This window comes from Apteryx mantelli, chromosome 1, assembly GCF_036417845.1.
Source record: "Apteryx mantelli isolate bAptMan1 chromosome 1, bAptMan1.hap1, whole genome shotgun sequence".
NCBI classification, from domain to species: domain Eukaryota; kingdom Metazoa; phylum Chordata; class Aves; order Apterygiformes; family Apterygidae; genus Apteryx; species Apteryx mantelli.
In genome coordinates, this window is record NC_089978.1 from 197,225,685 (window position 1) to 197,251,559 (window position 25,875).

At 45.2% G+C, this 25,875-nt stretch overlaps 2 protein-coding genes across 2 annotated transcripts in view; both read right to left on the reverse strand.

Annotated features, from left to right (window-relative positions):
• Window positions 1–654: 654 nt before the first annotated feature.
• FEZF1 (FEZ family zinc finger 1) lies at window positions 655–3,193 on the reverse strand. Its single transcript, XM_067298492.1, has 5 exons — window positions 2,768–3,193; window positions 2,396–2,617; window positions 2,069–2,203; window positions 1,692–1,824; window positions 655–959 (listed from the first exon to the last, which is right to left on the reverse strand). Exons 1-5 carry the CDS (start codon window positions 3,191–3,193, stop codon window positions 655–657), a joined length of 1,221 nt encoding a protein of 406 aa, XP_067154593.1.
• A 10,741-nt stretch (window positions 3,194–13,934) lies between these two features.
• The window catches only part of CADPS2 (calcium dependent secretion activator 2), a 337,763-nt gene continuing 325,822 nt past the window's right edge, over window positions 13,935–25,875 (reverse strand). The window contains exons 31-32 of the mRNA XM_067289963.1: window positions 18,274–18,378; window positions 13,935–14,133 (exon numbers count right to left, since the gene is read on the reverse strand). Of these exons, the coding sequence (XP_067146064.1) occupies window positions 13,963–14,133; window positions 18,274–18,378 (276 nt within the window). The 3' untranslated portion in view covers window positions 13,935–13,962. The remainder of the gene's footprint in view (window positions 14,134–18,273; window positions 18,379–25,875) is intronic.

Here is a 25,875-nt window from a genome sequence, read left to right on the forward strand (position 1 = left end):
AAGCCGTCAGCGGCGTCGCTCCGTGCTCCCTCCTCGGCCACTTCGCCTCGCCGCGGCTCCTGCACCGCGGCCAGAGCCCTCGGGGTAGGCAGCTCGAGCCTCTCGGTGCTTTCGGCAATCATGTTCCAAATATTTATTTCCACCAGGTCAACGAATTCATTTTTTTTCACGTGCAAGAATCAAACCGAAATTCAAATCCGTACATAGCGAACCAGCTCTGTCCATATAGATACGATATTCAGAGGGGAGAGGGAGAGGAAGAAGAGGAAATCAAGAAGGGGAGGACAACCAGCAGGCATCGGAGACAGGGCAGAATCAACACAATGGAAATATATATACATCGAAATAATTAAAGTGGTGCAGCATTCCCGGCTCGGGTAATACAAATCCCAAATAAATACAGCAGGAATTGGCTTGGCGCTTATTTGTTTCTTTTAAACCATCTCTCAATCTGAGATGCAACAACAACAAAAAAATAGAGTCTTTAAAAAACAAACCAAAAAAAAAAGGAAACAATCGGTCCCATAAATGTTAGTGGCGATATAGAGCATAATACACAAAACCGCTTAACAGGTGCATGCAAAGAGGCGGGCGGGCGGTGGCGGGCTGCTCCCCGCTGGCGGGAGCGGCGGCGCGCCCCGCTCGCGGCCGCCCTCACTGCTGGTGCGGCGGCTGCTGGCCCGGGAGCAGGGGCCCGGGCGGCGGCGGCTGGTCGGGCCCCAGCTCGGCGGGGGCCCGCGGCAGTCCAAGGGCGCTGTCATGCAGCTTGCGGACGTGCTTCTTGAGGTCAAAGTTCCGGCAGAAGCCTTTGCCGCAGGTGGGGCACGTGAAGGGCTTCTTGTCGTTGTGGGTGTGCATGTGGAAGGTCAGGTTGTACACCTGGTGGAAAGCCTTGTTGCAGATATTGCACTTGAACTGCTTCTCCCCGCTGTGAGTCAGCTTGTGGTTTTTGTAATTGCCTGGGAACAAGACAAGAAGGGCAAAGGGACCGGGTGCTGAGAACCAGACGCTGCAAGGCGAAAAAAAAAAAAAATCCAACTATTCCATGCCCAGAGCCTGGCTTTAGCCGAAAATGACAGTTGATCTTTTAACAAATAAACAACCGCTTTCTCCCCAGCCTCCCCGCGGCATTTCCTTTTTACAGCCAAAGAAGGAATTATCGAATAAAACAAAATCACCTCAATCGCAAAAGTAAAAGTGTGTTTTTACCCTTCCCGGTAGCAAGGTGACCAAAACCAGGAATTGCTGTTAACCAAACTCCTCTACGCAGAGAGAGAAAGAGAGAAAGAGAGAGAAAGAAAGAGAGAGAGAAAGAGAGAAAGAGAGAACGAAAGAGAGAGAGAACGAAAGAAAGAGAGAGAAAGAAAGAGAAAGAGAGAGAGAAAGAAAGAAAGAAAGAGAAAGAAAGAAAGAAAAACTGCTTGCTAAACTGTGTTGCAGGCTGCGATTTCCGCACAAGAAAAACGGACACTGTCCGGGGAAAGCTTGTCCTTTTGCTCCTCCTAAAAAAGTTTTACCCTATTCTGTGAACCATATCACAGGAAACGTTTAATTGATTCTTAAAGCTAACCGAAATCTCTAAGAACATAAATTTAAAACTAAAACCAACTTCCCCCCTCTCCCTATGGTAAATTGTCGACCTCAGCTTGAGAGGACCGGGAGTAAGGGAGAAAGGCGCTGGGGACTGGTACCTTTCTGATGAAATCCTTTGCCGCAAAATTCACAGACAAAAGGTTTGTAGCCGGCGTGTATTCGCGTGTGCGTGTTCAAAGTAGAACTTCGATTAAAGGCTTTGCCGCACTGGTTACACTTGTGTGGCTTTTCCTAGAGGGAAACACATGGAAGTCACGGCTTGTGTGTTTTTTCGGAGGGGTTAGCTGTTTGCTTGCTTGCTCGCCGGCTCGCTATAACGCCCGGCACACCGCTGCCCGGCGCGGGAGACCGCGGCGCCCCGTACGATTTACAGCCCGGCGGCGCAGGGGCAGCCGCAGCCCCCGCGCCGCGCCGCGCTGCGCCGCGGACGCGCGAGCGGAGCCGCGCCAGGCAGCCAGCGAGGAGGAGCGGTCACCTGCGTGTGGATGATCTTGTGCCGGCAGAGCGTGCTCGCTTGTCTGAAGCCCTTGCCACAGACTTTGCACACAAAGGGTCTGGCTCCCGTGTGCACTGGCATATGGCGCGTCAAGTTATAATGGGCGTTAAACACCTTGAAAGTTAAATCAGACACAAACAATCGCGATTAGAAGCCGAGAGCAATGAGAGGGAAATCGTCGTTTAAAAATAAAGCAAACGAACAAAAACCCGAAACGCAAACGAAATACGGAGAGCAAAAAGAGGTAGAGACCTCAGGGAAGCAAAGGGAAGGGAGCCGGGCCGTTTGGGTTTGTTCTTTACTTGCCTTTCCGCAAACTTCACACGTGAAAACTTTGGGCTTGCTGCTCGGGGAGCCGCGACTGAAATCCGAGGTCTTGTAGGCGATTTTTTCGGAGAGGATCTGAGCACTTTCCTTCATGTAATGCTGCAGCTGAACCTGCGATAAGTCCTTGAAGGCAACCCCCGCGGGATACTTGTCCACGGCCGGCAGCACCAGCTTGTTCCTCTCCGCCAGGTAAGCCTTGGGCTGCGGGTGCAAGGGAGAGCTGAGGAAATAAGAAGCCACCGGGTGGATGTTGACACTGGAGGACGGGTGACAAGGGCTGTCGCCTCGGTTGAAATAGCACAGGGCTCCCATGGCGTGGAAGGAGGAGTGATTGACCACTCGGGGTCTTACCAGTTTGTACTGCTGCAAGGGCAGGGCATCGCGGGGGAAATCTCCTTTCAAGCTCAGGGCACAGTTCAAGAGATCGCCGCAGCTAAAGGAGGGCGAGGAAGAGGAGTCTACATGAGCCTTCCTGGGTTCCGCTCCGGCCATGGCCGCTTTGGGCAGGGGGTCGTACGCCACCGGGACAAAGGGGATCATGCAGGGGATGGAGGAGTTGAGGTGCAGCGGGTGCTTGGGGTCGCCTTTGGCCACGGAGCCCTGGAGGAACTGCGGGACAGGGATGGAGCGGGGCTCTGGCGTCCTCGCCATGATTCGCTCAATGGAGAAGGCGAGGGGTTTGGGAGTGCTGATCATGTTGCTCCTCGCAGACAGGCTTTCTCTGGCTGGAGGAGTCGCTAGGATTTTGGTCGCCGTGTGGTGGCCACTATTGTCCATGGCTGGATTGCATTTGTTCGCCCGGTTTGAGCCGCTTTGGTAGACGCCTCTTTTTTTCCCCTCTCTCTCTCTCTCTTTCACTCTCTCTCCCCCTTTTCTTGTCACTGATCTGCAAGGAGGGAGACCAGCATCACCGCCGCCACCATCACCACAGCCTCCGCCGGCGGAACCAGCCTTCTCAGTCCAGTGGACTCATGCCAGCCCATCACAGTTTACTTTGGCGCACCAATGACTCGGGACAATCGCTACTTATTTCTATCAATAGAAAGTGTTGTGTCAATAACGCAGCCAAGATCTCGCCAATCGTTAACTTCCAAGAGGAGAAGGTAAACTAGATAATTGCTCAATTCGCTTCCAACAGTCAACAGGAAAAGTTTTTTCCCCCCCAGTAAGCGGCTACTTTTCATTGGCGCCCGCGCCTCCCCCGCCCAGGGAAGGAGGTGTCTCTCTCCTTCTTCGTCTCTCTCCCCTCTGCCTCTCTCTCTCTCTCTCTCTCGCTTTCTCTCTCTCTCTTTTTCTTTCTATTTTTTTTATTATTTGCAATCTGCTTAACCAGGCTTTAGAGGCCAAGCAAATCCGAGATCAATTTTCTTGTTTGGCTTTAAGTGACATCATCTAAAATCATTGTCCAAGTGCTAAATAGGGATGTGAAACTCAATTCAAGGGCAAGCGCCAGGGTATATTTGTCAAACGAGGTGCTGCAGAAGAAGCGGCTGGAGGGGAAGCTGGTTGTTTCCTTGCCACTTTCCAGCCCAAGCTCTCTTTGTACGTGGGTGGGTGTGCGTCTGACAGAGGGAGGGAGATGACTGCTCTGCTCCGGGGACTGCTCCTGATCTGCTCACTACTTTAAAGAACAAGGTCAGGTGGCTGTGAGCTTTTGGAAAACGCAGTAAATGAGTGCGGAACTTGCAATAGCTAGATGGCGAGAGCAACGCAGGGGTATGTGGAAACCACCGAGGGCCAAATCCAACGTGTGCTTATGAGCAAAAGGGTGAATCAAAACCTTGGGCTGGGGGAGAGAAGGAAAAGGAGGTAGGAATAGGGAGCACCTTTAAAATATGAAACATTAGTTACATATATAGAACATAAACTGCGTAGACACTAGGTATAGCCTCTCTGCCAGTAAATAATACCTGCACTACACAAATAAATGCCAAAAACTCAGGATCGATATAGACACACACACAGAAATATATGATCCAAAACACACACACATCCCTATGTGTATACCTGAATAGATGTAGTCCCCATGTATTCAAGCTTGCAGGCCCTGTTCTGGAAGGGTAACTAACGTCTCAGGTGTTCATAGCATCAGCGAAGCGGGGCGGCTGGGGGAGCGGACAAGGATGGTTATGGGTAGGGTGGCTTGTATATTCCCCCTCACACACACACCGACACCACCAAAAGACAGTCTAGGGACAGAACAAGGTTTCGTTTCGCCCGCCGACCTGTGATTCACTTGGCTGGTGAACCAGAAGCCTCTCCCGAAATCCCGAGGAGCCGCCGAGCCCCCCGTGGAGGCCCGGCAGCCCCGCGGCGGGGCCCGGGAGCGGCGCTCGCTGCCGGGGCACCGCGGCCCGGCCGGCCCCCTCGCCGGGGCCGCCTGCCCATGTGGCGGCCGGGGCGACCTGCTCGCCACTGCGGCGGCCCCGGTTAGGCCCCTTCTCCTGGGCGCGGAGAGGCGGCGGGGACGTTGCAGGAGGTCTCGAGTCTGCTAGCGGAGAGGTGGCTCCAGCGAGGAGCGGCACCGAGGGCCGGGCCCCACGGGGAGAGCGGGCAGCCGCTGGTGAGGTACCAGCTCGGGAGCCCGCAACAGGCTGGGGGGGGGGAGGCCCTCCCCTGCGCCCAGGGTCAGCCCGAACCACCTGCAGGGAGGAAGCACAGGGGTGCCGAGGAAGGGAGGGCTCCTCTCTCGAGGAGCTGTGACCGCAGATGGCGGAGTTCCCCATTTCGGTCGAGAGTGCGAAGCCTCCCTGGGTACTGGGGCTCCGCTGGAGGAGGGCAGGGCAGCGGCTGATGCACGACGGTATCTCCGCACCGGCCACAAGCTGCGCCCTGGCCGCCCTCGCCCCGGAGCTACTGTGTGAGTGCCGGAATAACCGGGGCACTGAGGAAAAAAATGCCACCCGTGCCCCCGCACCGGCCTGGCACGCGTGTCCGGCGGCGGGCGGGCGCGCGCCCGAGCAGCCGTCCCCGCGGTCCGCTATGCCCCGCGCACTCGGCGACCCTCGGCGTCCCGTCCCGTCCCGCCCGTCCCCTCGGTGCCCCGCACCGTACGGCAGGGGAGAGGAGCTGGGGCCGACCCCGGGATACGCCTGGCTGGCCGCAGCCTGGGCAGAGGCCCGGGGCCGTGGGAGAGCAAGCGCTGAGCCGGTGGGAGAAGGGGCCGTGCCGGGGCCGGGGCCGTGCTGGGGACGCCGGCGGCGGCGCCTGTGCTCGCGGGCCGCCCTGCTCCCGCGGCTCGGCGCGGCGCGGGCGGCGCAGCTGGAGCGGCAGATGGGTCGCGGCGCTAAGACTTTAATTGCCGCCCTGGAAGGGCCGATCGGGTTGCCGCGGGCCGCCCGCCTCTTACCTGCTGCTTCCCGCACCGGCACCGCCAGCACCACGACTCCTCCGGCCCGAGGCTCCGTGCCCGAGGGAGGCAGAGAAAGTGCCCGGACCCGCCGGGCGCCGCCGTCGTGTCGGACCAGCACCTCGCAGACCCGGGCGGAGGATCTGCCCTTGCAGCCCCGGGAGTCCCCTTCTCCGCAGTGTCGGCTCCCCTCGCTTATTTTGTGCCTGCTAGAGGAGAGTTTCCTCCTTCAGAGCAATTTACATTTAATTCAATCTAGGCAAATTTCCTCTTGATTAGTGCTGAAGAAGGGAATTATTGTTTGGTGGGTTTTAGAGGCTTCAAATCCCATATACTTAATATGTTAACAGCTTGCTCTTAACTGGTCTTTTTGGGATTGACTTCTTGACATGTGTTTGAAAGTAAAATATGTAGTGTCATTTGAGCAGGGTAAATATCCCAAAGCAGCAATTACAGTCCTGCCATTACAATTATACTGGTCTCTTCAGTACTGAGATCTCTCTTAGAAGCTAGAGCTTGATTATTCGTTACTTCTTTATGGATTTGTCTCCCTTTCTTTCCGTAGTACTCACGAAAACTTACGTGCAAACCTAATTATTGAATAGCGATCTAAAAACCCTAGGGTTCTTTTTTTTTTTTTTTTTTTGGAAACCATCCTCTCTTGTCTCAGAAATTTTTTTTTTCTAGTATTGAAGTTGCCTACAATATAGGTACACTTATTGAAACCATGTTGATGTATTTTTCTGCTTTCCCGAGCTTTGCGTTGCACTTAGGGACTCCATCTTTTTTTTTAGCGATGTTACATATCTGCCGACCTGCAAACATCTTGCAAATGCGCCGGTGAAGGGAAGTATTACCGAGGCAGAGATTTATTGGATTTGCCGGTGGCGAAAGCAAACTCTTGCCGGTTTCTTTTTTCAGAGGGCCCCACGGGCTGCAGGCTGCCCGAAGCTTGCCAGTTTTTGGACCTCCCTGCAGGCTGGCGGCATGTGCGAAGTCCCGGCAGAAGGGGCTGGCGGGCTCCGAGGAGAAGGAGCGGGCCCGTTGGCCTCCCCGGAGTTACGAACCGTCGGAGGAATTAAGGGCAAAAGTTTTGCCTCGAGTTGACAGTCATTTCGTATTCTCCCTGGGAAAGCTGCTGTTCTCTTTTTCCCCTTAATCGGTTTTGTATTTCATTCGCTCCTAAGCTATGTTCTTGATATTGCTCACTTGCATTATTATCATAACATATCTCTACATGCACTCAAAATCCGAGTCACCGGCGAATTCATCTCTTCGTCAGGATTATTCCAATCCGATCCCAGAGGCGATTAGAGGGAGGTAAAATACCGCCTAAAGCCTAATCTTTAATTTCTTCCTCCTTAATAAAATGAATAATTCCATTGCGTTTTTAAGTAAAAAAAAGAATTGAAAAAGGATAATAACTTCGCTAACCTTCTGTTGCGTGTATTAATCTTTTCCTGGAAGTGTTTTACAGCACCCTCCTGCCCGAGCAGGCTGTATTTCACAAGTTTCTTCCATTCAGTGCCTATTACCTACAGCAGGAGAAGGAAGGACACGAAGAAACTGGGCTTTGGGGTGGTTTATCTGAACGATCTTAGTTTGGCTCTCGGAGGGACCTAGGAGGTTACGGAATATATTTCTGTCCGCAGCACTGAAGGGCCCCGACGGCGTCTGTTCAGATTATGTTTATTGTTGTTATTATTATTATTATCGTTAATAACACTACGATCGAGGTTCGTTTTAAAAACTGGGGTCTGTTCTTTCTAAATACCAATTCTCGCTGTCACCTCTTGAGAAGCCGGCTTTGTGAAGAGAGTGATTTAGTCCCCGACAGAGGACAAAAGCTCCCTCCATTCCTGAACTTCTCGGCTGTCGTGCCGAGTTTCGGAATAGCGCCTTTATTCTCTGCAGCCTGCAAACCGGCAGATCCCGCCACAGTGAAATAAATGAACCCTGGCTTGTAAAAACTCGAAATTAGCTCCTGGCTGCTAGGATCGCTGTTCATTTCCATTTAGGGGTTTGTTTGTTTGTTGTCTTTTGAAGGATAGTCAAAATATAAATGGGGAAAAGATTTAAGGCGGGGAGGGGGGCAGACACGAGGATTACTAGCCTAGTGGGCCAGTTGCAGTTCACGCTGTCACTACCTGCCAGCCTGGGGGAGATCCAGCGCCGCGGTCTCTGCCGGCGGGCAGCCGCCGTCCCCCCGGCCCGCTCCGGCGCCGCGGGGCGCCCGGGGCCCGCCCGCCCGGCTGCGCGGGGCAGCCGCAGAGCCCTCGGCAGCGGCAGCGCCGAGCTCCTCCGGCAGCCGCGCTGACGGAGGGTACGGGCAAAGGTGCCTGGGTTTTGTCGCGTTATTTTAAGTTGTAACACTTTGGCGATCTCTTCACCGACATATTCTCGGGGGGGGGGGGGATTGGGGTGGGGAAGGGGGAGTATATAGACGCTGAGACTATGTAAAGTCTCTCTGTATAGCGCGCTTATGTCGGCATCCCTCTACATATGTTCCGCCGCAAGGAAAAGGATAAAGTACTGCTATTTTAACTGAATCCATCACAAAAGAAAAACAGTTGACATCGACCCACCAAATGTAAGTGTTCGTGGAGGTAAGACAAAGTTCGACAGTACAGTACATCATCTCATACAGATCCCGCTAAACCAAAAACCAAACTGACGCGAATTAAGCTTTTTCATGTATAAAGCCTCTAATCACACATAATCGAAACTACAAGTGACCCTCTAAAGCAGCGCTCCCAGCCCTCCCTAATACATGCAAATGATTTGTCTAAGTGTGCCAGCTACGAACGTGAACTATAGCAATCACGTCTAATCTAATCAGTCCGCCTATGAGGGGACCCAGCGGTGTCATCAACTCCAAAGGGCCCTTGGTAAAAGTGGCTGGGAGGGGCCAACGGTAGCTGGAACTATGAATGACACTTTCTCATTTGTTCCTTTCCCAGTTCAACAAATGTTTAGCCCTGTTCCTGCTAAATGAACGCGTTACACTCTTTGGCTCAGGGAAGTTATTTATTTTTAAGATTCCTGAATAGTATCAGGAGCAATTAACTTATTTTTGTTTCTGTTTTCTCCCAGTGTATTGGGAGTAAACCTGGAGCAAAGAGCTGTATGGCTGCGTGGGCGCCTGCGTGCTGCACTGCCAGCGCTGGAATATGCCCGTGGCAGCTTCACGGCGAGGAGATGGTGTTCACGATAAACGTGTTACGAGACACAGTTCCGGAACAAAAACCTATTCTCTTGTGACAAGGTCCATTTATTTGTCCATGCACCGCATTGCCGCAGTAGCACTGCTGAGAGGGAGGGAAAAGAAACCAGTAAGAAGCATAAAAATAATACTAAAAGCAGAAGCCGTGCTCCATCGGCACCATTGCTGGGCGCTACTCCAGGGCGCCCGGCGAGAGAGGGTCCTGCCCTGCCCCTTCGCTACGCGGCCGGGACGCGCTTTGCGCCCTGGACACGGCACCGGCACTGGGGGAGACCTGGGCCGCCACGGCATCCTCTGGGGGAACAGCATTTCCCCTAAAACAAACAACTTCGTGATTTTTAACCTTTATGTTCATATTTGAACAAGCCCTCCCACATGCCGATGGAAGAGCGAGTTAACTGAGAGCTCCGCTCTGCGCCACGAGGCATCTGAAATGTCTCTGCGGATACCCTGGGCTAGTTGAGCAGCTTCTGGCCGTTTGCACAAAACGAGTTTAACTTCCTCTTTGGAAGAGAGCTCTCCTGTTGCTGTCTTCTGGCTCCTGTCGTTTGATATGCGCACGCTTGCTGTTCAAAACCACTTCGGAAGAGACAAAAAGGTGCATCCTGACCGGGTAAAATCACTATCACTACTGTAGTGGGAGTGATTTGCCGTCCACGCAGAGATGTTAAAGGCAGACTCTGGGCACTCTCCGCGCCGCTGGGTTAGTCACCAGTTTGAGGCAGAAGGCGCTCTGGGACCGCACAAGCGGAGCGGGTCCCTCCGGAGGCGCCGCAGCGTGAAAACACTCGGGGCTTGACCTACCACTTAACGAAAACCGAGTCCCCCCTGGGACTCCAGGAAGCCTTTGAGTAGGTCCTGTGTAATTAGAGGCAAGGAGGGAACCTTCTTCTCTGAGAGCTGGTGCTGAACTCCCGGCCTTTGGGAAGCCACCAGTCCCCTCGCTATAGCGCTCGCTCTCCGAAGCCGTGCCGGCTATTGCAAGCAGGAACTGCTCGGTCTCTGCTTGGTCTTGATTTAAAGCGCAGAATGTCTCAAAATGCTTAACTCCTAATGACAGGGAACTACCGGGTACTGACATAAGCAGGTCGCCCCAGAAGTAGAAAACAGCGTAAAGGTGGCACCATCCTGCAAGCTCGTTCTCTCGCGCGGGGGTAAACCTCGGGCTTTCGGGGCAGCAAGCGGCGGGAAAGCCTTAGCGCAAGAGCGAGCGGGCGGGCGCTGGCGAGGGCCGCTCCGGAAGACCGTGGGCGCGGCCGCGGCCCGGCCTCAGCCGGGTGGGGGCGGGCGGCTCCGCCGCCGCGGTGCAGCCGGGGACTGCGCGCTCCGCGGGCGCGGACGCGGGCGCGGGCGCGGGCGCGGGCGCGGCGCCGGGCCCGGCCCGCCCTGCTCCCCCTGCTGCCGCCACACGGGCAGCGCCGGGCTGACCCTGCACGGCTGCTGCGTGCCAGACTAAAGACGCGGGATTTGGCTCCTCAAACCCGCCCTGCGGCTGCAGGGGTCCTCACGGGCCTTTCCTTGCCCTCCTCTCTCCGCCTCTTTGATCCGGGGAGGGGAGAAGCGACAGCCGAAGGGCGAGAGCTCCTGGCCCCCCTTCCCCGACGGCAGGAGGGCGAGCAGGGGCAGCGCGCAGCCCTGCGCTGCAGCCGCGCTGAGGGTGGGCGGCAGCACCGCCCCGGCTGCGCGGCACCGCGAGGGCGGGCGCTCGTCTCCCTGAAGGTCACACACTTGCGGAAGTGTGCTGAGGTTTCTAAAATTAAAATTAAAATAGAGAACTGGACCCTGTTTCCAGTCATGCCAATGGGTTTTTTCCTTGGCTACTTGCGGTGGCAGTGCCTGATCCAGAAGCTGTCACAAAGATACTCACTGGCCTTCTCAAGCTTGATGTTGTCTTACCAGTTGAGCTACTAAGAAAACATGTGACTTAATAAAAAATGGAATGACCTTTCAAGTGCTGTCATTTTCGTACGTTTCTTGCTGTGATGTCTGCTATGCTGTCTTTTTAACAATTTATTGCCCACTTTGTGTCTGAGTTAATTTCCCCCAAATCGCTAACATCTTGTAACTTCTTCATAGTAACAATGCCTTTATTTTTTACTATTTCCTTCTTCATCTCTACATTACTGACAGACACACCATGCAAGAACTGCGTGCAGCTGAAATTGTATAGTGTAGCACTGGAGATCTGGTGGTACATGTGACAGGCATCACAAAATTTAAAAATCTCAGGCCCACAAAAATTCATGGATTTTTTTTCCTAAAGGTGATGTCAGGGCATAGAGAGAGATGGCTGCTCCCTAAGACACAGGGATCCAAGTGTGACAATACATCCGGCAGGGCCAGGGCTTGGCCCCACAGCCCCTGTGTGAGGCAAGCAGAACAGCCCGAGAGGGTGGCAGAGTGTGGATCACCAGACAATTTGTGGCGATGAGGCAGGTCTGAGGTCAAGCAAGTCAGAATCAGGCCCAGACACTGCAATGGCCAGGCAGGGCTGTGGGGATGGGGCCAGGCTGGGCGGTAGGTCACCCATGGGTCAGAGTTGGGGAGGCCCATGGCTGGGCAGGGGCAGGGCCATGGTGGGACTGGAGCTGGCACCGCTGCAGCATCGCAGGGCAGTGACTGACAGCCCCTGGCTGTGCTGAAATGGGTCAGGGTTGGGCAGTGGGGGAGAGGCCCCGAGGAGACTGTACAGGGACAATAAAGCCTGTTAGTAGTGCCCTCAGGGCCCTGATAGGTGAAATTAGTACTGTAACCTAATCTGTAATAGTCCAAATTATTATTAGTAAGGAGACTTTTTAGCATTACCAGGAAACCTTCTCAGCCTGATGATGACTTGGGACAGAGCATGAACCTTATGGGGACTGGGAGGTGAGTTAAACCTTTCTGTATCCCATAGTGACTTTGGCTAACATGGCTGGGCAGATGGGTTGCTGCAAGGTCATTTCCCAGATGAAGGAGAGTTTGCTCCATCCCCTCATGGGCTATTTTGATGACAGGCCACTTCTGTTCCAGTGTTTCCCATGACAGATCCACACACTATTAGCCACTTGCTAGGGCCAGTGCCCAGCTTCGATATCAGTTCCTACCCTTGTCTCCTGACACCTCCGCTGGAAAGGCGCCCTCAGCCCCAGGTACCAGAACAAAGTGGGAGGGGAACAGTACATTTCTTTGGGCCTATTGGCCAGCACATTCTTTGGCTTGGGGTAGGTGCCAGGAGTATTTCACAGACAATTTACCAGATCCATGTGATGGGACCAGTCACCCACCTGGAAGCTTCAGCAGGCACCACAGGGCAGGGAGACCTGCCCTGGCCTGATTGCAACTGACTCCAGCACAGGCACCTCTCAGGTCTCGGGAAGGTAACGAAAGGCAGGGGGGACCAAGCAGGGGGATATTTGCAGAGGCACACTCCCTCTGGGTTTGACTTGCATTGATCCCTCTTTCTGCTGCCCTCTCCTAGGACAAGAGAGCATGTCAGGCTCTAGAAAGAGATACACAATTCTTTTAGAGGTTAAAGACCACACGAGCAAACCCATCTGGGAGCCTGGCAATGGTGGAAAATACCATCCGGATTTCCTGTGCTCTGTCCAGTCCAGAGATTAGCAGAGCTGGCAATGTTAATGCGAAGTGATGGTTGGGAAAGCATGCCCCTGCCCTCACCCTCTGCCCTGCACACCCAGCCCCGTGGTTGTGCACGGCTCACCTCTGATGGGGACACACAGCACCCACCTCCTGCCCTGGCACTTCCCAAAACTTGCCTTTTGCCACAGCCCCAGAGACCATTGAAGTCCCTGCCAGGGCCGCGGTGGCTCTTCCACTCCCCGCCGGCTGGGGCAGCCTTTTGGGCTCCCTGCCTGGTCGCCCCTTGCACCCTTTGCACTCCAAACCACCACGGCTCTGGCCCGCTCAGCCCCGGCAGGGGTGGTTTGCTCTGCTTGCACCTGCTAACTGGCGCTGGGAGAGGCTCCCCTCCACGCCGGCTCAGCCCCCGCACCGAGGGCTCTCTGTGCTCTCTGAGGCTGGCACCCTTCTAGGGGCAGCTGCTCCCGTGAGGGCAGTGGACCCCGGGCCTGGACCCAGCACGGGAGAAACTGTGTCAACTTGGCAACCAAATACCATGATTTTTCAAAAATAACCCTTTCCCCTGAGGAATCCATACAACAATTCAAACAGTTTGAAATATTCAAAACATCTTTTAATTTTAGAATTCTATACAAACTTTGATAGATACAGAAGGGGTCACGACAAAATATGTTCTTATTGCCTGAAATCTTTCACAGAAATAGAAACATTGATGACAAGCTTACTGACATCCAACATGATGAGATATCTTTAAACTTGCAAAATGAATGCTGGGGAACAGAAGACACAACAACACTCCTAAGTAGTTTGTATGTGTTTGACTGTCCTTGAAATCCTACTACTCATGTACTGACCTCAAAATACAAAGAACCAAGATTAAAGGTTTTAATGTACATCACATAATAATGAAAAAATAAGCACATAAAAAAAAGTAAACAATGTGTAATCCTGAAAATACACTATTTTTTTACCTAGGGCACTGACTTATTCCAAGAATGATTTCCTGTATAGGTGTGTTTTAAGTGAGGCACACATTTTGTTTTCTGCACAGGACATCAATATTTGATGGAGATACAAGAACAAATGACAACAAACAAAAGGGGAAGAAACTTAATCACAACTGGAACGCAAACTCCATGCCAGTGTTCTCACAGCCCTAAGCAAAGCTATACATTAAAATATGCTACAACCAAAAAGTCCTTGGCACTTTTCCTCTGATAACTCTACTTTCTTTTTTTTTTAATGGATCAAATTACATTTCTGCACCTATATCATAAGGCAAAACTATAAATGCAACAACAAGGACAAAAAGTTACCCCCCCCCAAATCCAAAACAACCCCCACCCTCAAACCATCGCTCCAGAACTCCAAACATCTAGCAAAATAATATCATCATCCTTCTTCTTCATCACTGTCTTTCATAGTAATGCCCTGAAGTCCTCCTGCATCTGTGACTGAGACTGTAGCTTCCTCTACTGTCAGCCGGCTGTGAACAGTATCATAGGTTTTACTGTTCAGTGTTCCCTCCAGTACACCTTGCAATCTGAAGTCTCGGTAGGTTTTCTGTGGCAAAACCAAAACATTTTGAATTAGAGTCAAGAAAGTCAGAGCAGTTTCCCACTATATAGTGGCCACTTTTGGTTTGCCAGCAGAACAGCTTCACTCTTCTTACAGTTACGGAACTAACAGCTGGAATTTGCTAAAGATTTGGGGGTCTCAGCTCCTGGGTTGCACGAAATTTTTAGAAACTTAATTTTAAAAAATTCTGTTTGAACTTTGTAAAAAGGATAGACTCAAAGTGACTTTTTAATTTGGAAATGTAGCAATCAGTGACAATGTTTCAGGATTCACAGAAAATAAATCCAATTATGATTAATCATTAACATGTGCACAGAAAAAAATAGTTAGCTAGTGAGCTTAGACAGATGTGGTGATAAACAACTTTGCTTGTGTGCTCAAGCCCAAGATCATGAGTGTTTTAGTATTTTTTTTTCTTTCCAGTGACTGCTCTCTATCTTTTGTTTCTTTAGCACTGTTTTGGAAAAAAAAAAATCTTTCTCATGAGTCAGCTCCTCCCTGGATACACCAGTCCCCCAAAGATGTTTTCTCCACTTTGGTCCAGCAATGATGCAGCTTCTGCTAGTGACAATAATAGTGAAAAAGCTAGTATTTCATGGGCATAGGTCAGAACATTTTTCAGGCATAATTTTGCAAAAAACATATCGAGGTAAGGAGTGCTACCTTGTTTCACCCTAAGAACACAAAGAAGAGAGTGCACAAGCCATGCTTTGATGGACATTCCTTTAAAAGGTTGCATTTTGTACTACATTTCTGTAACTGCATGCACATTTCTCAATTACTTACTTTTGTCTAATTTATTCAGTAGGAAACCAAGAAAGATTTTTTGTTTAACTGTGTGTTGAAATGTGAATTTGGTTACAGGTAGTTCTGTCATTTCACAGAAAATGCTCTTTCCTCAAAACATAAATTTTTTGCATTTACCTTTACATATGTAAATGAAATGTTGAAAAATAAATTAAATTTTAGATTATGATCTGTGTTCTATGATATACTGTAACAGTTTCTCTTGTGGCTACTTCAGGTCTGTGTAAATATTAATTTACGTTCTAAGTCATCTCCTACATTCTAAGTCATCTCTACTCTCTTCCTTTTTCCTTTTTTTCACTTGACAAGGTTTTCTTTCCTTGATATGCAACCTTCCTATGACCCAGCAGATACTATTATTTTCTTTGACTTTGTATCAAGCAAGAATTTTGTGGAATTGTACTATTCATTGATGATGTGTTCAAGTGGGCATATGGAAAATCATCCTTATTTTCCTTATTTTTATTTCCTTATTTTTTAAGTTGTGAAATATTTGAAATAACCTTTCCCTCATTTAGCCTAAAAAGCTGAAGAAGGACAAGTTGATCTGTCCCATTTCTTATTTTCTGTATGCTGTTTCTATGAGTTCTCTATGTTTATGGAAGAGACTATAGGAAAAAGGAAATGGAAAATAATTAAGGGCTATCAGACCCTTTCCCCTCAAGGAGGGGACTGTGCACAACCCTTAGAAAAAGAAAAGAAAAAGAAAAGCTGATCGTGGTTTACACAATTCTTCAGAGAACTGCAAAAGACACCTCTCAAAAATGGGTAATATTCCACTGGGAGAATTTTTTTCTGCCACTGTCTATGGTGATTATTTAAACCCTGTCTGAATCATTGCAACTGAGATTTATTGACTTTTATGGGTCAACTTCAGAGTCAATGGATGCAGCTTATGTTTTGCTCATACACTTGTGTGAGCACCCTACCTGGTCTTTTTCAAGTGTCACCATTAGATTCTTTTTTTCTAACACTCTGCATTCAATTTCCTTTTGTGCTGCTAACAGGTCCTACAGCAATTTCTTTCAGATTTACATTGTATTTACTCCATTCTTGGTCCAGCACTCTTGGGTTCAGCGATTGCTCTTCTCTTGACATACTTCTGCAGGATAATAATGTTCACTTCCAAGCTTAATTTCTCATTTCTCCCTAACTTTCCTCTTGGCCCTTGACCTTTCTTTAGTCATGGCTCTCTGCATGTGTCTCAGACATCTAATGATACCTTTATGCCACCATCCCTGAATCTCAGCTTCAAATGGAAAAAGCAATGTTTTCTTCTTCTGGCCTTTCTTCAAAATGCCTTTGTTGTGTCCATACATGAAAGAATCACCTATTTCTTACTCATTCCTTAGCCTTTAAAAATTGCCTCCTACTTCTTTTTCAGAATATTTCCAAAATTCTCCATACCTTCCTCTCAAATACATTAATTCACAGCATATGTAAAGAAGATGATAGGCAACACAGCCTCCCAAACTTTCCAAAGGCAAGAAGAGAAGCACCTCCTTTCTCTCCATAGTTTGGAGGAATGGTGTCTCCCCATGAATCCTACTCCAACTAGGCTGCTGCAGTGAAAGCTTTTTATAGTATTCTTCGTTAACCATTGCTTCTTAATTTCCCAGATGCCTTCTTTTTTCCTGAGTTACTGTTTTACTGGTTCTGCCTTCTGCATCAGCCAAAACACAGGTATTCAAGGTTTTCTGTCTTCCAGTACATTGACTAGAAGCTCTATGACTGACACCATTTTCTTCAAATTTCTGTATTCATAAAAGGTGCTATGGAATAACTTGCAAACACTCCTAGAATTTATGTGCAAAGCAAACCACATGTATAGGCATAAAAAGGCTGCCGATATAGCTGGTGCATTCCCATCACCACTGGGAGCATGCTTCTTTTAAACAAAGCTAATCATTGTGCCAAGCTGCAGAATTAAGGTTGGCAGTGCTGCTGATTCACTGGACTTTGTAATTCATAATCACTTTGAAAAGAGACTTTTTCTTTAATCTTCAGGGTGATATTTAACTGGAATAAGTTAGTCTGCCCATTCTTAGATCTCATTGGGCATGGTTTTGGGGTCCTATAACATCTTTTTCCCCAGAGGAAGACAACTACCTTCACTTGAGAAGAGCTTTAAGTCTTGCACAAGAGCCATTCATTTCAACCACAAACAGCAAACTGCTTTTGCCATCTTGACACAAAATGAAATGAAGAGCCAAATCCTACTCCCAGCGAAATGAGTTGTTAAGGTTGAAAATAGCAAAGCTAAGCTTGGATAGCTCAGAGAACCTTGATAACATGATTATTATGACTGTTCTTAAATCTCTCTCTCTCCCTCTCTCTCTCTTTCTCTCCTTCTCTCTCTCTTTCTTTTCCTTTTTTTTTTTTTTTTTTTAATGTAGTGAATGCTGAAAGTTCCAGTTGTAATCCTCGTGCCCTCAAGTGAAAATTCTTCTCATTTTATAGTCTCACGTGAACTTCATGAAAAAATACTTTGGAGACAATAGGGTCATCATTGACATCAGGTTCTTATTGCACCTTTACACATATAACAAGAATGTTCAGAACTAAACAAGACAGAATTAAAAGGAAAGATTCTGAAATGGCTCCCAGTCTCTTGCATAAGGGTGTTAACTAACCTCTAAAAAGGAGTTAGGAAAAAGCTTTCCTTTATGGTATGTTAACTCATAATTGCTTACTGCAAGGTGTTTTGCACTTTCCTTAGAAAAATTTGATATTGGCCAGTGTAAATAACTGAAGACCAGACTGGAGGGACTGATATCCTTATTTGTATTGACACTGATCCCAGAGTATGAAAGATTTTATACAATATATTGCATATTGTTTTCCAATTGAACCTAGTAATCATATGATCCTAGAAAAGAGAAAAAATAGTTACCTTCTACTTTTTGGAGAGGTGCAGAAAAAAGCAGAAAGAATGCTATTGTGATTATTAAGCTAAAACAAAATTCAGGAATATGACAACCTAATTTCTTATAAATAATGTATAGCATTGCTGTACAGCTAGCAGGAATCTGTTTGAATTCCTTGGAATAATTTGAGTTTCAAGACTTTAGCTCATGTAACTGTCACTGAGGCCAAGGATGAATAACGTATGATAACTACCAGTGTACAAAAATTAACATTAGAGGTTTTAATGATTTTTTCCCTCAAATTTGCAACAAATGTGTAAAAAAACCTACACAAGTCAGCAATTTTATTTCACCTTTTTTAGCTTTTAGGGTGATCTATGCTTATCCATGCTAACACTTCATCACTTTTGTCTCTTTACTATGCAATCTAATTCAAATATGTTTTGTTTACCTTCACTATCTTGATGAGAGTCTTCAGCTGGTAGATGTGAAGCTGAAGGTCTAATCTATCAGCCAACCACATGCATATGACTTTCATGGAGCTGCTATACCATTGCTGAAAAGAAGGATAAAAAAAAAAATCACAAACAACCCCCCTGCAGTATTCATTTAACAGATTTGGTAATGAGAGGTAATGAAACACTTCGAAATGGTCACAGATCAGCACTTGAAGTCAACAATGATATAATTTCCTGTTAAGAGAATTGCATGGGTCAGTAGGAAATCAAATAACTTGAGCTAGACTGTTCTTTACATGAATTAGCAACTGCTATTGTTTCTTTCAGTTACAACATTTTCATGCAAAATAGTGTTATGCACTTTGCTGTCTGTCAGTAAGAGTGGATATTAAATACACTTACATGAAAGAATTGACAGCTAAAACAGCAGGGGAAAAATCAGGTAGGTTATCTTTAGAGAAATTTTGCAATACCTAGATTTTCCAAACCAAACGGAAAAACAACATCAAACAAAATAAGGAATCTATCATACTTCTTTCTTCTAAATCACTTCTTTATTAAGGCAAAACATCAAAAATCCAGCCAAACTGTATTTAAGTATGACCAAAACTGAAAGCGACCCCTCCCAAAACAAACATTTTAAGATTTTGCTTTAATTACTAATTATAATTACAGCCTACGTTATTTCCTTTTTGTGTTTTAGGCATGTGTATGTTTTCACCCAAAGCTTTACAAATGTACCTGGTAAGACTAAGCTCTCTGCTGTTGGTGTCCATGTTACCGTAAAAAAAAAAAAAAAAAAAAAAAAAAAAAGAAGCCCAGATCCAAATAGCTGCTATAATAGTTCTTTCACATTAACTGGATTAAAAGAGATTTTGCTAAACACAGTTGTAGCATTCCCCACCCCCCACCCCCCCAACGTAAAATACTAACCAGGTACCATTTAGTCAAACTATAAAAAGGAAGGGATTTTTTTTCATTTTAGCAGTAAGAGATTAAGAGAGTTTCTGTCTTAGCTGTGTTTCTAGTCTCTTTCCCCACAGGGAAGAGGCTTAAATTCTTTTCTAATGTAATTTCCTGTGTCTTTACAAAATACACTGATATGCAAAGAGAAGAAACACTGTGCATATTTTAAATGCAGCATGTTATACAATGTATACACTGTGAAGTAATTCAAAGGAAGGCTATTGCATGCCTCATTAGCAATCTCTATATTAATGAGAAAAATAAAATATATATTAAAAAAATGAAGACAAATTACTAGTTACGGGATGTAACTAAAGATAAAATCAGAATTCTTTAATCGAAATGTAAGCTTTCTGGAACAAGCTTTGCATACACACAGAAAATATGTTTAAATACTTTTTCCTTACAGCAAATTAAGACTTATCTCATTGTAACTCTCAGTCGCAAGAGATATCTGAAATAAGAATAAGATTTTCATATAATATTGACTTCTATTTATTGAGAGTCTCTTTTTTAACATGTTAAAATACATTTGAATTATAAATCACTGGAAATAAATTAGTTGCACGTTTTATTAATGTTACTCCTATTAATTTATTATTTTACAGAAGTGAACAAAAACACCACAACCTTTTTCATAAAAATAACTTGATTTGTTCAATAAAATGTGTGACTGATTTTGTATCCATAAAATACTGTTTTTTGTATCCATAAAATACTGTTTTATATCACTGAAGGACATTCTTACAGGATTTACACTATTACACCCTTTACATGCATGTTAGTTTTGTATACATTACAAGTACATAAAAGTACAAGTACCTGTAAAATATCTTTAATGCGCAAGAGTTGTTACTAAGTTGCAGCTGTAACTCTATATGACAGCTATTGTATGTATTGTATGTATACAAAATAAAATAGATAAATAAATAAAATAGATAAACTTATTTACTTGGGGAACATTATTAATCTAATAATCATCAAAAATTCATATACAAATCATTCTGCCCAGAATATGTTTTGTTATTTGCAATAAGATGAGCTGAATTACTATATTATCACTCAGACTACAGTTTTTAATCTTTAACACAATTAAGATAAAGAACATGATTTTATTAGAGGAATTTTCTCAAATCTCACAATTGTCATAAAAAAATCAACAACACATTTACAATGTATTTCTTATATATCAAACAACTGGTAGAAATCAGAAGGGGCTCAAACTTGCTCACATGAAAAAACTACAAATATGATTGATTGAAATTTCTGTGACTGATTGCCCCATGCAACACCACTGAATGGTGCAGAAGGATTACTGAGAGTAGACCTAGTCCTATTTTTTCTGGCAAAGCACGTGTCTTAAAAAACTCAGAAAACGAAAATGGATGCAGTTCAAATTAGGCACTCCATATATCTGTGGTATACTTAAATGCATTGAGAACAAAGCTAAGAAACTGAAGTAAAGAGAATTAATTTTGCTTCTCCAATTTGTGAATGAAAACAATGTAACAGTTTTTTTTGTCTATTTTTAATATGCTAACCTTTCAATAAAAATATATAATTCAGTGATCAAAAAATGATACAATGTACTGCATTAAAATACATTGTTCAGAAAAAATATAGCTGGTATTATATTTAAAAAATCCTTATTCTGAAGAATTATCACAGTATTTTTAATAACAAATCACATCAAATATATTTTTAGAGTATTCGCGGAGGCACTTGTGGATAGAATTCCTTTTTACTATTGGCCTTACGCCTACCAGTTATGAGCACTTAATAAGGACTGATTCTGCATAAACATTAACCTTCTGAACTACATAAGGTGAAATATAAATATTTCCCTATTACTTTTTTTGGAATCTGTTAAAATGCACAGTACTGCAAATGCCTCTTAGAGGTGGAATCCAAGGCCACACATTTTGACCGTCAAGAGCATGTTATAGAGGGAGACATGCATCTACTGTGACATATGGAAATTTATTGCAAACTCACGAGCTTCAGCAATTAGATAATGGCCCTTAGATTTCAAAGTTTTTAAATGAATAAAAAAATCCTTCTGTTTTATATAAAAAAAAAATCAGTTTTCCTCTTCTATCAATAGCACTGGAAGGACAATACAACTCTTGCAGATGTCAATGATAAGGCATTAGTGGCTTATTCTTTGTTGTCCTCTATGCCAGACTAAAGCAGTGAGTGTATATTAAATATTTTTTCACATCAGCACATAACAGCAGCCAACCACTTTAACAAAAATATGTTTGCCTCCCTGTCCCCCCTTCTCTTATTCATAGCTCATCCAGCTCCTGTAAGGGCATGCATTACTCACTTCATTTTCCTGAAATACCTCTTTTAAGGTAAAAAATAAGAGAAAAGGAAAGGCCAGGGTTGACTCTGTTAGACCCCTGTATTTATTCACACTTATTGTGCATGACTGTAGACTGGTAAATCATATTAGCAGCCCGTCTCCCCATCAAGCTGCTACTTGCTTTCTGGCCCTGGGAAGGTTCAACAAATCAACAGGAGCACGGAAAACAGAACATCAGTCTAATCTAGTGTTTAAGGTGAAGTTTTCAAACCCAATCTAAGAAGATCTTTAGAGCAAGCAACAAGCTGAAGGGCTCAGAAGGTGGTATTGACAATGAAAGAGTGCTGAAATATTGAGAAGCGCAGCACTTGTGCATTTTTAATAACAAGAGGGTCAACAAGGACACAGCTCCCTCGGTGCCAATAGTTGCCACACCAGGGCTATAAACGCTCTCAGTTCATCAGATTTCTTAAACAGTTCATCAGTTTTCTTAAACACCCTAAACCCCCTCAGTGGACCTTTAGTCTTAAATTAACAAACCAAAGCAATGAAAGAGGGTGCAGCTTGAATGGCTAGCATTGATCCCCACCGGGGCTGGCGGCTACAGGCACTGAAAAACTCTCCTTTGTCGGGAGGAATTGACAAACCTCCTCGCCTAAATAGTCCAGCTGAGGCGGGCTGGAGGCACGCAGCTGTAAAGGGCTCCCCTCGCCCCGCTCCCAGCGCTCACAATGAGCCAAGCGTGAGCTCTTTGTCAGGCCCAGACTCTGCAATTTTCTAACAAGGATTAAAGTTGTTTCTCGGCAGGGCCAGTGAAAAGCGATTTAGCAACATACCGGGCTTTCTTCATGCAAGTTAAAGAGAAGTAGTTAAGGAATTTCATTATTCTGTTGACCACTGGAAACACAAAACAAATATATTAAATATTCACCATCTTTTTTTGGGAGGGGGGGCTAATCTATAACGTTTGGAGAATGAGTCAATTAAATATAACACTTATCTGCTGAAAGCAAGCACTTCAGATTTACTTTTGAAGTTTTATAAAAAGGTGCAGCTGATTGCCACCTGGAAGGGGGACTCAATACATACTAATACACAATGCTTTATTCTGATATTCCTAACATCTGATTCACAAGAACCCATAGAGTTTCCAAATCTTCACTGCTCTGGCTAAATGGGCAGTGTCAAAATGCCTTTTCTGCTGATTATGGCAGGGGGAACAGCTTTTCTTGGAAACACATTTTTATCTTCCTACTGAAGCCTGTCTCTCACTATTGCTTAGGAACCGAGCTGCTCAAGCAACGTAGGATGTTTTTACTTGTCCAACTCTACTTTTCCTACAAGGAACAATACCAAAAAGGATTCCTTTCATTGAAAAGATTGTACATCAAAGGCAGTAAAAGCTAAAATGCTAAATATCTTGAGCATGTTAAAGATTAAGTGTCAAAATGTCTAATATGTATTAAGAGACAATGCTATAACATTGTTCTAAAATTTAGATAGCAATCATTAGTAGTATGCCATGGAACTTTTAGAACATTTCAAAAAAAAAAAAGTTAAATAATGAAAGAATAAAGAAGTTATTCCTTACAAATGCAAATAGCAAAAGTTAGAAAAAAAAGTTTCATAATTTATTTCCCTCTTTGTAAAATAGGAACAATCATAATGATTTCCTTTACTGATCATGAATGATAATTAGGGAACCAAACGTTACTCATAGTGCCTTTAAAAACACTTGGAGGTTTAGGAGTTATAACTATATTTTCGTGTTTAGGTATAATTCAGAATTTCGACAGGTCCTGAGCATCTGGAGATCATGAACTTTTCTGTAGGCTGGAAAGGCTTGATAAGTCTTAAAAAAAAAAAAAAAAAAAAGATGGGGAAGGATTTCTCAACCTGCAGGCCACCAACAATTTTGTCACACATCAGAGAGTGGTCTGCAAAAAGGACAGCGTTTTTTTAAATATGTACAGTAACATCAAAATAAAAAATCAAGGAAGAAGAAGAACAGTCAGAAATCCTTATGTTTTTGCTGAGAGAAACCTTTAATGGCTGAGGAAACTGTAGGTAGACATAGGTAGCAAATTTCATGTATCAGCATCTAGAAATTTTGTTTTTACTCTCTTCCTACCCTATCAGTACTGATTCCCCAAACAGGTCATTTATTAACTGGTGAAAATAGCCCATTTCTTCTTCTGGAGAGACACCAGAACGCGTTCAGCAGTGACTCAGTGCCCTCCCAGCACTCCCGGATGTATCCTCACTCCCCAGGGAGGGAACAAATTCTCTCCCCAGAAACTTTTCTGGGTTGCACTGGTCAGAGACGTGGCCCTGTCTGTGAGACACTTCCAATTGCTCTTCCAGTTAATTGTTTCAATGACCAGGAAAACGAAGGAAGAGAAGCCGGGGAAACCTCAGAACAGAAGAAGCTCTTGTGCAAGAGCTTTCCCTTCCCACTATCAGCTCCACATCGTTTCATGGTGACAGCCACTGCCCTTCTGTGACAGATTGTCTCTCCCCATAACAGTTTGGACTCTCACCATACACAGGCTAATATTGCTGCAATTTAATATGTTTAGCTAGGTTTGACCTACATGTTCACTTCCTGTATACTTACTACACTAAGGCATATGACTTGTATTATTATTTTCAACATACAAAATACAAGCAATACAAATATTAAACTGAAAGGATGTTTTAATGGATTTTAGCTTTCATCTGATAACAGCATAGTTTCCAGTATGAAAGTTTTACAGGCATTTAAAAAGCCTGACATATTATTTGCTGTGTGGCTATGGATTTCGATGGGACACGTTCCATAATTCATTGCCATACTATCTTTCAATTCACTGTGTAACCCCATTCATTCCCAGTCTTAAACTTCATTGGTGATTTAATGGAAACACTGCTGGAAATAAAATATTTGACTTTGCTTATTGAACTAAGCAAGCTTAAAATATTTTCTTAAAGGCAATGGTCTGAAATGAAAATTCGCATCATCATTATCAGTTTTTAAATTTTTTATATGATATAGTAATAAATGTAGAAAAATGTAGCAGAAATGTCATAAAATATTTTAATTCATAATTTAAATTTTCAGAAAGTTTTTTTTTTCTTTTTCCGCCTGACACAACTGTAGGTTGATCCTACAACTTTTAATGGCATAAATTATTTCCCATATCAAAGAACATGCAGATTTTGTTTGGCAGTAAGTAAGGTTTAAAGATAAGTGATACTGTTTCATTAGGAGAAGATTTTATGATCACAGATGCTTTGCTGATTTGACTTCTTCTCTCTGATACTTTTGGGAATCAAAATTAATGTCAAGGTGCCTAAATCAGAGAGATGAATCAAGGAAGGTTTGTATATACTTTGCAGACATCAGCCCTGGAAGGTTTGGGGGCTTACTTTTGCATTTTTTTTAAATGTTCACAAATTTCAAGAAGAATAATATTGATTTAGGCTGTCACCATGATGTCACTGAAACATACTTTAATTCCTCTTGCAATTGTCTGTTTTTGTCTCAGAATTTCACCAAAAAAAAAAAAAGAAGAAGAAAGAAATGAAGATTAAACTAAGCACGAGTGAAACATCCATGGAATTAGCTTTGCAAGAACCATGGGATTAGTGGGTAGTACAAACAAAGGAAGCCTTTTCCCTACACTGGAAATTATATGTTTAAAGCCTTTGACCTGGAAAATGCAAATGGTTAAATCAATATGAAAAGTAATATGAATAAACTCTATTTACCTATACTCCCCCACTTCTCCTCAGTTCCTTCCCAGTTTCACTCAAGTACCTCTTCAAAAGTCCCCCATTACTACCTCTCTCACTTCTGCGCTAACAGGCTCATGTCCCTTGTTCCCTCACAAACTCCCCCTTCGCTCAGAGCCCCTGTCCCATCTCTTCCCCCATCTGTGTACTATGTGTCTAATACTCTGCACCCCTCCTCAAAGTATCTGTCTGCAATACATCTCCTACCTTTGCTTCCTTCTGTAGGGCTGAAATGCTAAACCCAGTTTTGAACTTTGGAAAAAAATAAGTGCAAAAATTTTCACAGCCTGAATTATATCTGCGTGCAACAGGAATGGAGAAGTGAGCAAGACACTGCAGACTATGGCATGCTTCAGCACTCACTATTCTGGGCCAAAGGGATCAGGATAAAGATTTCTTTAGCTTGGCAACATCAGGATGACAAGCAGCTCCTTGTGTACAAAAAAATTTTTTTTTAAGTTGTATCAGGTTTATTAATTTGCCTTTTGCATCTTTGCATAGCCAAGGAAGAAGGGTTTTCTTCCTTCCAGTGGGAGTCTTCTTCGGG

Bases quoted from the DNA above. Each gene is read 5' to 3' on its own strand.
- FEZF1 (XM_067298492.1), bottom strand. From the start codon at position 3,193: ATGGACAATAGTGGCCACCACACGGCGACCAAAATCCTAGCGACTCCT. The intron at 2,618-2,767 runs GTAAGACCCCGA...TTGCACCCGCAG, and splicing joins CCTTGCAGCAGTACAAACTG to CCCAAGGCTTACCTGGCGGA. The intron at 2,204-2,395 runs GCAAGTAAAGAA...TTAACTTTCAAG, and splicing joins CGTGTGAAGTTTGCGGAAAG to GTGTTTAACGCCCATTATAA.